This window comes from Scyliorhinus torazame, chromosome 8, assembly GCF_047496885.1.
Source record: "Scyliorhinus torazame isolate Kashiwa2021f chromosome 8, sScyTor2.1, whole genome shotgun sequence".
Taxonomy (NCBI): Eukaryota; Metazoa; Chordata; class Chondrichthyes; order Carcharhiniformes; family Scyliorhinidae; genus Scyliorhinus; species Scyliorhinus torazame.
In genome coordinates, this window is record NC_092714.1 from 281,954,100 (window position 1) to 281,968,338 (window position 14,239).

At 46.1% G+C, this 14,239-nt stretch overlaps 1 protein-coding gene across 2 annotated transcripts in view; it reads right to left on the reverse strand.

The window, feature by feature from the left end:
• The window catches only part of ahcy (adenosylhomocysteinase), a 96,329-nt gene that overhangs the window by 53,491 nt on the left and 28,599 nt on the right, over positions 1 to 14,239 (reverse strand). Inside the window, exons 4-5 of one of the 2 annotated variants that reach the window (XM_072515423.1) lie at positions 10,683 to 10,835; positions 4,150 to 4,262 (exon numbers count right to left, since the gene is read on the reverse strand). In XM_072515423.1, coding sequence (XP_072371524.1) covers positions 4,150 to 4,262; positions 10,683 to 10,835 — 266 coding nt within the window. The remainder of the gene's footprint in view (positions 1 to 4,149; positions 4,263 to 10,682; positions 10,836 to 14,239) is intronic. The other variant, XM_072515424.1, reaches the window with a different exon arrangement.

Genomic DNA, 14,239 nt, shown 5'->3' on the forward strand with positions numbered 1-14,239 from the left:
AAGTCCACCTGCATATTGAAGTCGCCCATGATTATTGTGATATTGCCTTTTTTACATGCTTTCTCTATCACCTGATTTTTCTGCCCCACATCCGGACTACTGCTAGGGGGCCTTTACATAACTCCCGTCAGGGTCTTTTTACCTTTGCGATTCCTCAACTCTACCCACAGAGATTCTATGTCTTCTGATTCTATATCGCTCCTTGCTATCGATTTAACTTCACCCCTTACTAACAATGCAACTCCGGCCCCTTTGCCCATCTGCCTTTCCTTTCGATACGCCATACATCCTTGCATGTTTAAATCTCAGCCCTGCCACATCTGTGATGCCCACATCGTACCGGCCAATTTCAATGTGCGCAACAAGCTCATTTACCTTGTTCCGTATACTGCGCATATTTAGGTCCAACACCCTCAGTCCTGCATTGACCACCTCCCTTTTCACACTTGTCACCTTTTTTACTCTGCCTGAGGGTGATGTTCTATTATTTTTGTTCTCTATTTTCCCTTCAGTTATTACACCTTCTAAGCTAACGCTCCGAGTTCCCACCCCCCTGCCACATTAGTTTAAATCCTCCCGAGTGACACGAGCAAACCTCCCAGCCAGGATATTGGTGCCCCTCGAGTTTAGATGCAACCCGTCCTTCTTGTACAGGTCGCACTTGCCCCAGACGAAATCCCAATGGTCCAGAAATCTGAAGCCCTCTCTCCTACACCACTGGTTTAGCTGCACTCCTCCTATTTCTAGCCTTACTGGCACGTGGCACAGGGAGCAATCCTGAGATTACTGCCCTAGAGATCCTGCTTCTTAGCTTACTGCCCAACTCCCTGAACTCCTTCTGCAGGACCTCATCACTCTTCCTGCCTATGTCGTTAGTATCTATGTGTAGTATGACCTCTGGCTGTTCACCCTACCGCTTCAGGATGTCCAGTGTTCGTTCCAAGACATCCCGGATCCTGGCACCAGGGAGGCAACATACCATCCTGGAGTCTTTCACTTCCACAGAAGCGCCCATCTGTGCCCCTTACTATAGAGTCCCCTATAACTATCGCTCCCTTGCACTCTGCCCTCCCCTGCTGAGCAACAGAGCCAGTTGTGGTGCCACTGTTCTGGCTGCTGTTGTTTTCCACTGATAGGCTTCCAGTGGGGCAGTGTGGATTGGGAAAGGGGTATTAGATAAACATTTTCTGTCCGTTTAATTATAATACTGTGCACAATAAATAAAAGGTTACCTGTGTTAAAGTTATAAACCTGATGGCTGCAGTTTATCAGGCTCAACCAAGGACCTCTCCTACTTTAAAATCTAATGTGAGATCTAATTAAAATCTAATGTTCCAGTGGGGCTGGAATTGACTATGCACTAACCCTGGGGTTCATGCCAACCAAAATCGCAACAACTCTCCTTTCCAAAACATATTTAACACCCAGGATACAATCGACTGGCCAAATTCCCCCGACAGCCGTTCTGCCTTGTAAGATCAAACCCGATCTTGCAAAATGTCACAATCTGGACCTGGTGACACGGTCTAGCCCAGAGCTCAAGCTTCTGCAGATGTAGCACTTCCTGCACTCCGGCCATCTTGGGCACCAGTAACATCCACACCTTCGCACATATGAGGACACACATTCCACTTGACTGATCTTTCCTGTCAGGTCTTAAATTGAAGGTGCATTATTGACCTGATTATGAAATTGGATGAGCAGAAAGAGACAGAGAACTGGGATAATAGGCAAGTACCAATTGGCAGGATATAAGAACTAAACAAAGAACAAAGAAAATTACAGCACAGGAACAGGCCCTTCGGCCCTCCCAGCCTGCGCCGATCCAGATCCTTTATCTAAACCGGTCTTCTATTTTCCAATGATCTACTTCCCTCTGTTCCCCGCCCGTTCATATATCTGTCTAGATGCATCTTAAATGATGCTATCGTGCCCGCCTCTACCTCCTCCGCTGGCAAAGCGTTCCAGGCACCCACCACCCTCTGCGTAAAAAAACTTTCCACGCACAGCTCCCTTAAACTTTCCCCCTCTCACCTTGAAATCATAACCCCTTGTAATTGACATCCCACTCTTGGAAAAAGCTTGTTATCATCTACCCTGTCCATACCTCTCAATTTTGTAGACCTCAATCAGGTCCCCCCTCAACCTCCATCTTTCCAACGAAAACAATCCTAATCTACTCAACTTTTCTTCATAGCTAGCACCCTCCACACCAGGCAACATCCTGGTGAACCTCCTCTGCACCCTCTCTAAAGCATCCACATCCTTCTGGTAATGTGGCGACCAGAACTGCACGCAGTATTCCAAATGTGACCTAACCAAAGTCCTATACAACTGTAACATGACCTGCCGACTCTTGTACTCAATACCCTGTCCGATGAAGGCAAGCATGCTGTCTGCCTTGATGACCACTCTAGCAAGCTGCGTTGCCACCTTCAGGGTACAATGGACCTGATCTCCCAGATCTCTCTGTACATCAATTTTCCCCAGGACTCTTCCATTGACCATATAGTCCGCTCTTGAATTAGATCTTCCAAAATGCATCACCTCGCATTTGCCTGGATTGAACTCCATCTGCCATTTCTCTGCCCAACTCTCCAATCTATCTATATTTTGCTGTATTCTCTGACAGTCCTCCTCGCTATCTGCAACTCCACCAATCTTGTCTGGTGGTGTCCCACATTGATCTCTATTTGAGCCTCAATTCTTCATTAACAACCGAGATAAGTTCATAAGTTGATTTGATAGAAAGACAAATAACTAGGTTTGCCAATGACATGAAGGTGGGCATGATTATAGAAGTGTGGATGGTAACATAAAATTTTAAAGATATTAACAGATCAAGTGAATGAACAAAATTGCAGCAACGAATTTCAATGTAGGAAGTCATTCACCATTTTCTTGGTACTATCCGAATGGTGAAGTGCAAAATAGTGGAAGTTTACAGAATTTCAAGGGTCCAAGTACAGAGATCATTATAAAGTCAAATAGGTACAGAAAGTAATCAAGATTAATTGAATGCTGGCCTTCATATCTAGAAGAGTTGAACACCAAGGGGTAGAAGTCCTGCTTCAGTACCTGAAGTGCTGGAAGCAGTTCCTGCCACTAGACCGGAGGACATATTGGCCATAGTGCCACATACATTTATAAAAACATTCTGGAGTATCTCCCCCCCCCCCCACCCCCCCCCCCCCAATTAAGGGGCAGTTTAGCATGGCCAATCCACCTAGCCTGCACATCTTTGGGTTGTGGGGGTGAGACCCACACAGACACGGGGAGAATGTGCAAACTCCACACAGACAGTGACCCAGGGCCGGGATCGAACCCGGGTCCTCGGCGGCGTGAGGCAGCAGTGCTAACCACTGCGCCACCGCGCTGTCCTCATTTATTAGAATTGTATTTATATTCCAGGGTTAAATTATGTGGAGATGGCAACACGGTGGCGCAGTGGTTAGCACTGCAGCTTCACAGCGCCGAGGTCCCAGGTTCGATCCCGGCTCTGGGTCACTGTCCGTGTGGAGTTTGCACATTCTCCCGTGTTTGCATCGGTTTCGCCCCCACAACCCAAAGATGTGCAGGGTAGGTGGATTGGCCACGTTAAATTGCCCCTTAATTGGAAAAAATGAATTGGGTACTCTAAATTTATTTTTAAAAAATAAAAAATAAATAAAATTATGTGGAGATTACACAAGCTACAGTTTTATTCCTTAGAATTTCAACGGCTATGGGATGATTCAACTTTTTAAATTTTTAATTCTTTCATGAGACGTGGCAAGACCAACATTTCTTGCCCATCCCAAATGTCCTGTGCGTGGCCTGCCAGACCATCTCATTGGGTAGGTCAGAGTCAACCACATTCTGGAATCACATGTAGGCCGGTCAGGGTAAGGGCGGCAGACTTCTTTTCCAAAAGGACATTAGCGAACCAAATAGATACTTTACAACAATCGATGAGTTTCATAAACACCATTATGAAGGCCAGCTTTCAATTCCAGATTTGTTACTTACTCTAACTTAAATTTCACCGTGCCATGGTGGGATTTCAACCCTCGTTTGGATTATTAGTCCAACGACATTACATAGTCTCCCCCAAAAATGCAAAGTTAGTTAACCACACAGTATGTCAGAAATTTCATTAGAACACATTACCTTAGTGACAGAGTCATTCACATTAAAGGCAGGAACTTTAAGTTCTTTGTTCTTGTGCATCTTAGAGAGATTGTGGACTCCAGTGGTAGTTTCTTCAGAGATTCCCTTGATATCTGCAGAATCAGCACACACCAATCACACCTTTTTTCTCCCACTTAAGCAGGTCATGATCAAAAAAACACGATAACTTACATTAAGAGGGATTGGGATAGAGCAGGAGGAAGAAACTGTTCCCACAGATCAAGAACTGAAAGGCACAGATTTACAATCATTGGCAAACCATGCAATGGCAAATAGAGAAACATTTTCATACGGTGCATGGGGCAGTGCCACAATGTGGGGTGGTGGCAGGTTCAATTGAAGCATTCAAAAGGAAATTGGATCATTATCTGAAAAGGACTATGGCGTAAAGGCAGGAGAGTGGCACTAGGCAAATTACTCCTTTAGAGCCAGTACAGATGATGGGCTGAATCGCCACATCTTGTACTGTAACCATTCCATGAAGCAACAAAGCAAGTTTTGGCTGGGCAAGAAACATGATCTGGAACAGGATAGCGGAGTGTGTAGGAGTTAAGGCTACAATAGCTTTAATTATTTCCTCTGGGTGTCATACCAGAGAGAAAATTAGGAATTAAATGATAGTGTCCAGAACTATTAGAAATCTTGCTGATTTTCAGGCAACACGGTGGCACAGTGGTTAGGTTAGCACTGCTGCCTCAAGGTGCCGAGGTCCCAGGTTCGATCCCGGGTCACTGTCCATGTGGAGTTTGCACATTCCCCCCGTGTCCGAGTGGGTCTCACCCCCACATCCCAAAGATGTAACCAATGGCCTCACAGACCGGATGGTTCGGGTGGTGCAGCAATTGAATGCACTTAGGAGGTGATGGAAAGCATCATAGATAGCAGTTAGAGAGACGTGGTCACACTCAAGATGTAGGCAGACAGATGGGTGACCGCTAGAACATAGAGTGCAGAAGGAGGCCATTCGGCCCATCGTGTCTGCACCGACCCACTTAAGCCCTCACTTCCACCCTATCCCCATAACCCAATAACCACTCCTACCATTTTTGGTCACTAAGGGCAATTTAGCGTGGCCAATCCACCTAACCTGCACGTCTTTGGACTATGGGAGGAAATCGGAGCACCCGGAGGAAACCCACGCAGACACGGGGAGAACATGCAGACTCCGCACAGACAGTGACCTAGCAGGGAATCGAACCTGGGAACCTGGCGCTGTGAAGCCACAGTGCTAGCCACTTGTGCTACCATGCTAGAAAGGGCAGGCAGTCAGCGCAGGAATCCCCTGTGGCTGTCCCCCTCTCTAACAGGTATACCGTTTTGGATACTGTTGAGGGGGATAGCCTATCAGGGGAAAACAACAGCAGTCAGAACAGTGGCACCACAATTGGCTCTGTTGCTCAGCAGGGGAGGGCAAAGTGCAGGAGAGAGATAGTTATAGGGGACTCTATAGTAAGGGGCACAGATAGGCACTTCTGTGGAAGTGAGAGACTCCAGGATGGTGTGTTGCCTCCCTGGTGCCAGGGTCAAGGATGTCTCTGAACAAACACAGGACATCCTGAAGGGGGAGGGTGAACAGCCAGAGGTCATAGTACACATAGGTACTAATGACATAGGCAGGAAAAGTGATGAGGTCCTGCAGAAGGAATTCAGGGAGCTAGGCAGTAAACTAAAAAGCAGGACCTCCAGGGTTGTAATCTCAGGATTACTCCCTGTGCCACGTGCCAATGAGGCAAGAAATAGGAGGATAGTGCAGCTAAACATGTGGCTAAACTGGTGTAGGAGGGAGGGTTTCAGATTTTTGAATAATTGGGATCTCTTCTGGGGCAGGTGGGGCCTGTACAAGGAGGACGAGTTGCATCTAAACTGGAGGGGCACCAATATCCTTGCTGGAAGGTTTGCTAGATTCACTCGGAAGGATTTAAACTGATATGGAAGGGGGGGTGGGAATCACAGCGTTAGCTTGGAAGGTGTCATAACTGAAGGGGAAATAAAGAACCAAAATAAAAGAACATCACCCTCAGGCAGAGCAAGAAAGGTGACAAGTGCGAAAAGGGAGGTGGTCAATGCAGGATTGAGGGTGTTGGACCTAAACGCGCACAGTATATGGAACAAGGTAAATGAGCTTGTTGCGCACATTGAAATTGGCCGGTACGATATAGTGGGCATCACAGAGATGTGGCTGCAACGGGATCAGGGCTGGGATCTAAACATACAAAGATATGTGTCCTATCGAAAGGATAAGCAGATGGGCAAAGTAGGCGGGGTTGCATTGGTAGTAAGGAATAAAGTTAAATCGATAGCAAGGAGCGAAATAGGGTCAGAAGGCACAGAATCTCTGTGGGTAGAATTGAGGAATCGCAAAGGTAAAACTCCTGATGGGAGTTATGTACAGGCCCCCTAGCAGTAGTCAGGATGTGGGGCAGAAAATAAATCAGGAGATAGAAAAGGCATGTAAAAAAGGCAATATTACAATAATCATGGGGACTTCAATATGCAGGTGGACTGGGAAAATCAAGTTGGTAGTGGATCCCAAGAAAAGGAATTTGTGGAATGTCTAAGAGATGGTTTTTTGGAGCAGCTTGTGACAGAGCCTACTAGGGAACAGGCAATTCTGGATTTAGTGATGTGTAATGAGGCAGACTTGATGAGGGAACTTAACGTGAAAGAACCTTAAAGCAGATTAGGGCAGCACAGTAGCTTCACAGCTCCGGGGTCCCAGGTTTGATTCCCGGCTTGGGTCACTGTCTGCGGACTCTGCACGTTCTCCCAATGTCTGCGTGGGTTTCCTCCGGGTGATCCAGTTTCCTCCCACTGTCCAAAGATGTGCAGGTTAGGTGGATTGGCCATGATAAATTGCCCTTAGTGTCCAAAAGATTTGGGTGGGGTTAGCAGGTTACGGGGATAGGGTGGAGGCGTGGGCTTAAGTGGTGTGCTCTTTCCAAAGGCTGGTGCAGACTCGATGGGCCGAATGGCCTCCTTCTGCACTGTAAATTCTATGGTTCTATGTACTCTTAGGGAGCAGTAACCACAATATGATAGAATTTACCCTGCAGTTTGAGAGGGAGAAGCTGCAATCAGATGTAACGGTATCACAATTAAATAAGGGTAACTACAAAGACACGAGGGAGGAGCTGGCCAGAGTTGATTGGAAAAGGAGCCTAGCAGGGAAGACAGTGGAACAGCAATGGCAGGGGTTTTTGGGGGTTATTCAGGAGGCACAACAGAAATTCATCCCAAGGAGTAGAAAACATGCTAAAGGGAGGACAAGGCAGCCATGGCTGACGAGGGACATCCAGGGCAGCATAAAAAAAAACAATAAGGGGGAGAAGATGAAGTATGAGTGCAAGCTAGCTAGTAATATAAAGGAAGATAGGAAGAATTTTTTTCAATACATAAATACATAGAGGCGCAAAAATAGACACTGGACCACTGGAAAATGTGGCTGGAGAAGTAATAATAGGAAACAAAGAAATGGCAAACAAACTGAATAGTTACTTTGCATCAGTCTTCACGGTGGAAGACACCAGTGGGATGCCAGAGCTCCAGGAGAACCAGGGGGCAGATGTGAGTGCAGTGACCATTACTAAGGAAAAGGTTCTGGAGAAACTGAAAGGTTTGAAGGTGGATAAATCACCTGGGCCGGATGGACTACACCCCAGCATCCTAAAGGAGATAGCTGAGGAGATTGTGGAGGCATTGGTGGTGATCTTTCAGGAATCACGAGTCAGTGAGGGTCCCAGAGGACTGGAAAGTGGCTAATGTTTAAGAAGGGAGGGAGGCAGAAGATGGGAAATTATAGGCCGGTTAGCCTGACATCGGTCATTGGTAAGATTTTAGAGTCCATTATTAAAGATGAGATTGCGGATTACTTGGAAGTGCATGGCAAAATAGGACCGAGTCTGCATGGCTTCGTCAAGGGGAGGTCATGTCTGACAAATCTGTTAAGAGTTCTTTGAGGAAGTAACATGGAAGTTAGACAAAGGAGAATCAGTGGATGTGATTTATTTGTATTTACAGGCCTTTGACAAGGTGCCACATAGGAGACTGTTAAATAAGTTAAGAGCCCATGCTGTTAAGGGTAAGATCCTGGTATGGATAGATCCTTCATCTTTCTGCCACCATTTCCAGCAATAGACTGTCTACACAAGCCCACTGACTCCCACCGCTATCTGGACCACAGCTCTTCACACCCTACACCCTGTAAGGTCTCCATCCCTTTCTCTCAACTCCTTCGCCTCCATCGCATTTGTTCCGATGATACCACTTTCCAAAATGGTGTTTCGAAAATGTGTTCCTTCTTCCTCAACTGTGATTTCCCATCTCCAGTTGTTGACAGGGCCCTCAACAATGTGCGGTCTATCTCCGTGCTACTACCCTCGCCCCCTCCACTTCCTCCCAGAACAAGGATAGAGTCTTCCTCATTCTCACATTTCATCCCACCAGCCGCCTTATGCAAAGCATAATCCTCCACCATTTTCGCCAACTCCAGCGTGATGCCACCACCAAACACAGCTTCCCTTCACTCCCTCGTCAGCATTCTGCAAGACCGTTCCCTCCGAGACAATCGAGTCCACTCATCCACCATACCCAGTACCTCTCCCATCACCCATGGCACCTTCCCATGCAATCGCAGAAGGTGTAACGCCTGCCCCTTCTTCCATGCTTAACATTCCAGGCCCAAAACACTCATTCCAGGTTAAGCAGCGTTTCACTTGCATCTCTTCCAATCTGATCTATTGCATTCGCAACTCCCAATGTGGTCTCCTCGGTAATCGGAGAGACCAAACGCAGACTGGGTGATTGCTTTGCTGAGCACCTTTCGTCTGTGCGCATTCAGGACCCTGGCCTTCCCGTTGCTATTTTAACACAAGACCCTGCTCCCATGCCCACATGTCTGTCCTTGGCCTGCTGCAATGTTCCAGTGAAGCTCAACGCAAGCTGGAGGAACAACATCTCATCTTCCGGTGAGGCACGCTACAGCCTTCCGGTCTCAACACCGAATTCAACAACTTCAGATGATTAGCTCTACCCCACCTCGACCCATTTGTTTTCATCCCATTTCATTTTAACTGGCTTTTACCATTTCTTTCTTTCTTCTCTTTCTTAACATATATTGAACACCCTCCCACCACCATCTTATCCACCTTTCCTTACCCTTTCTCCACTTTGCTTCCCCCTTCCCCTCCCCCCCACATCTACATCTGTCAGAGTTTACCCTCTGATGTTAGTTTCCCTGCTATTTGGCCATTCACATTTTTTGTTCTCTCTGGGGACTGCCATTAGCACTCTTTCTCCTGGGTTTCTGTGTCCATTAGCACCATGTTTCCATGGGTTTCTGTGGCTATGACTCATCTTTCATTGTCACTCCACAGTATAAATATCTCCCATTTTCTCTGTTAGCTTTGACAAAGAGTCATTGGACTCGAAACATTAGCTCTTTTCTCTCCCTACAGATGCTGCCAGACCTGCTGAGATTTTCCAGCATTTTCTTTTTGGTTTCAGATTCCAGCATCCGCAGTAATTTGCTTTTATGGATAGAGGATTGGCTGACTGGCAGAAGGCAGAGAGTGGGGATAAAGGGGTATTTTTCAGGATGGAAACCGATGACTAGTGGTGTGCCTCAGGTGTCGGTGCTGGGACCACAACTTTTAACAATATACATTAATGATCTGGAAGAAGGAACTGAAGGCACTGTTGCTAAGTTTGCAGATGATACAAAGATCTGTAGAGGGACAGGTAGTATTGAGGAAGCAGGCGGGTTGCAGGAGGACAGGCTAGGAGAGTGGGCAACGAAGTGGCCTAATTCTGCACCCATGTCTTATGGTCTTATGTGAGGGTAGGTAGATTTGCCATGCTAAATTGCCCTTTAATTGGAATAAAAATTATTGGATGCTCTAAATTTATTTAAAAAAATAAAGCTTGCTGATTTTGACATTCATTTTTTTAAAACTCATTTATGTGATGTGGGTGTGGCTGGATAGGCCAGTATTTCTTGCCTAGTTGGCCTTCAGAAGTTGGTGAGGAGTTGCCTTCTTGATCCTGTTCCCTGCTCGGTTGGTACCCGTTTTCCAGATAACCCAGTACAACAGCACTTACTATCGTCCAAGATCTCAGCTAGTCATCCTGTTCTGATGTGGAAAATATTAATCAATGTTTCTGGACCATAAACCCATTTCTTCATGGAAATACTTTGATTTCACCAAATGTGGAAACATCTTCACTTCCCAAACTGGGTACACGGCATTTATTATGTGGAGAATGCAGTGAAATTGGAACTGTGCCTACACAAGAATGAAATGTGCCCAAAGGCCCAGAGGAGTCAACTCAACTGATGTGTACTTTTCCCAATGTTGGAGAACTGCCTAGTCCCAGGTCTCCATTGTGGAGACTTGTCCATTAACACATTTATATTTTGCCACTTGCAAAGACCAGTGGTTTGGAATATGCAATATGAACAGCAACATGTGTCACCCAAAGATGTTTTCTACAGTACAACAGGAGAGGATAGTCACCTTTTAAGAGCTTAGGATGCTTATTGTGAACCAGGTTTGTAAGGTCTCCACCATCATCCAAAATCATATTGAGGGGTTTGCCATCACGGAAGTACAATGTCTGCTCAATGCACCAGATATATTCTTCATCTGTCTCCCCCTTCCAAGCATACACTGCAAATAAAACACATTCTCAAATGAAGCACTAACCACAAAGAGTGCAGCTCAAAAGACACTCATTAGTTAAATAAGCCAACAGCACACTTACCATTTCTTTTCGCTAATCTGCCCCAATTTAAAAAGGCTGCAATAACTAGTTATGCATTGCTGCAGTGTTCATATTGGATAACTCAGCATCAAAATCAGTGATCTTAAAAGCCAGCCACATTTATCAAGCAACACAGTCAGTTAAAGTTTTAGTTAGCTTCGACATCTTGATATAAGTGAACAGATACCTGCCGATGTGCAAGTGATATCCATCAAGTAGCGTTTCATACAACTGGTAGTTCAACTTAACACAAGAGTGTACGAGCCACAATCCACAATAACCAAAAAAGAGAGCATTAATCACAAAGCACAAAACTTGAACACAGCAAATTGAAAAGGCTAAACTATACTGATGAATGCAGGAGTTCAAATTTGTCCATAATTAGCAAAAGAGCCACTGCTAAATCGAGGACTAATATTAATTAAAGCATGATGGGAGAATCAAAGAACACATCACAATTGAACAGTTAAGGATTTTACAATATACACACAGGGCGGGATTCTCTAATAATGGGCCTATATCCCCACGCCGGCGTGAAAACTGGTGCCAACCACTCCAGCGTCAACGTTTCCCAAAAGTGAGGAATTCTCCCCTTCCGAGGGGGCGAGGTTGGCGGCGGAGTAGTCCCCCCTGCTCCAGCCGGCGCGGAACAGCAGACGTGATTCCACGCATGCGCAGAACGGCCGGCGTATTTCCGTGCATGCGCAGGGGTTTCCTTCTCCACACCAGGCCCCAGGCAATATGGCGGATCCCTACAGGGACCCGGCGCAGAGTAAAATACACCCCCACGGAACCAGCCCACCCGCCGATCGGTAGGCCCCGATCGTGGGCCAGGCCACCGGCTCTTTCAGGGGGTAGATGTGTGAACATTGTGTGTGGGGGGGGGGGGGGGGGGGGGCGCAAACCACGTTCATATGTTTTGGTCCTGTCGAAAATTGAAGGATTGCTGGAAAGAGGTTTTTAGGGTAATCTCTAAAGTGGTGCATGTGAAACTGGACCTGGCCATATTCGGGGTGTCGGACCAGTCGGGGCTGGAAACGGGTGCGGAGACAGATGTTGTAGCCTTCGCCTTGTTGATCACCCAAAGGCGGATCCTGTTAGGGTGGAGATCAACCTCTCCACCCTGTGCCCTGGCGTGGCGGGGGGACCTGCTGGAATTCTTGACTCGAGGTCAAATTTGAACTGAGGGGAAGGATGGAGGGGGTTCTACAATTCATGGGCGTTATTCATTATCCACTTACGAGAATTGAAGTACATCGAACATTAGGCCGGGGGAGTGTGGGGTGGTGGGGGGGGTGGTGGGGGGGAGGTGTTAATGGTGACTATGGGTGATTCCTGATTTATTTTTGTCATTTGTTCATGTTAACATGTGGACTAATGTTTGGGGGTTTGGTGGGAGGATGGGATCATTGTTATTGATATGGGGATTGACATTACATTCGTTACTGATTATTGTTGGGTATAAATTTGGGAGAAAATGAAAGGGGAGAACAAAAATATATTTTTTTAAAACAACCAATGGAAACAAAGACTTATCTTTTTACTTTAATTATTCTACCCCCCCTTAATAAAGTGTTTACATTTACAAACCTGGTGACTGTAGTTATTGGGCAGTCAAAGGCATTGGGTGTTTAGAGGAAATATTTATTAATTTCAATTGTGTTGCGACTCTGGATCAAGTGGGGCTGGGATTGGCCATGCATTAGCCCAGGGGTTGTAACAATAGTACCTTCAAATTAATAAAATATTCCATGGTGCTTCACATGAATAAAACAAACTGACATCAAGCCAGATCATAGAATACCTACAGTGCAAGAGGCCATTCGGCCCATCGAGTCTGCACCAGCCCTTTCTCCGATAGAGCACTGTACCTAGGCCCAATCCCCCACTCCTAGCTCCATAACCCCACCTAACTTTTGGGGTAATTTAGCTTAGCCAATCCACCTAACCTGCACATCTTTGGACTGTGGGAGGAAACTGGAGCAGCCGGAGGAAACCCACGCAGATACAAGGAAAATGTGCAGACTCCAGTCACCCGAGGTCAGAATCGAACCTGGGACCCTGGTGCTGTGAGGCAACCGTGCTAACCACCATGCCACCCCTATATTGATGAGATGGTATTGATGAATGAGATGAGTTTTAAGTCGCGTCTTAAAGAGGAGAACATGGAGGAAATTCCACAGCTTAGAACTCAGGCAGCTGAAGGCACCTTCATGGAGCAATTACAATTAGGGATGCTCAAGGGGCCAGAATTAGATAAGAGCATATACTGGAAGGTTCTGGGGCGGAGGAGATTACAAAATGTTAGCGAGAGAAAGATAAGGGAGGATTTGGAAAGAAGGATGAGAATTTTAGAAATTGAAGAATTGCTTAACCAGGAGTCAATGTAGGTCAGAGAGCACGGGGTGATGAGTGAATAGATATGGGCAACAGAGTTTTTGATTACCTCAAGATTATGAAGGATAGAATTAGGATATACAGTATAGCAACAGATAGACCATTCAGCCCGGATTGTTCATGCTGGTGTTTATACCTCTGTATCCACTCTGGCAAAGAAAAACCTTTTCAAATAGCTGATCTTATCAGGACACACCCCCAGCCACCTTTTTTCAAGAGAATACAAACCTAGCTCGTCAATCCTTTCTTGGTTAATATACCCATGTATTTGTGCCATCTTCGTTGTAAATCTTCTCTGTAGCCTCTCCAGTGTCTACACCCTTTTAATGTATAAAATTATGAAGAGCATAGATAGAGTAGAAAGGATGAAACTTTTCCCCATGGTGGAGGGATCAATGACCAGGGAACATAGATTTAAGGTGAGGGGCAGGAGGTTTAGAGGGGATGTGAGGGAAAACTTTTTACCCAGAGGGTGTTGGGAGTCTGGAACTCACTGTCTGAAAGGGTGGTGGAGACAGAGACCCTCAAGTATTTAGATGTGTGCCTTGGCATCGCAAGTGCACAAGACTACAGGCTAATAGCTGGAAAATGGGATTCAAATAGTTCAGTGGTTGTTTTTGACTGGTGCAGACGATGGGCTGAAGGGCCTTTTTTGCGCTCTTGACCTCTATGGCTTTAATAATATCACATCAGAACTGGAAACAGAACTCCAAATGTGATCGGAGGCTCAACACCAATATAACAACTTCCCTACTTCTCCATTCCATCCCTCTAGAAATAAAGCTGAATGAGCTTTCTCAATGGCTTTGCTAACTGGTGGTGCAATGTTTACTGGTTTGAAACAGAGATCTTGGCGTTTCTCCACCCCGAGACTTGTTCCGTTTAGTGCCCTCCTTATTCTTCCCACTTAATT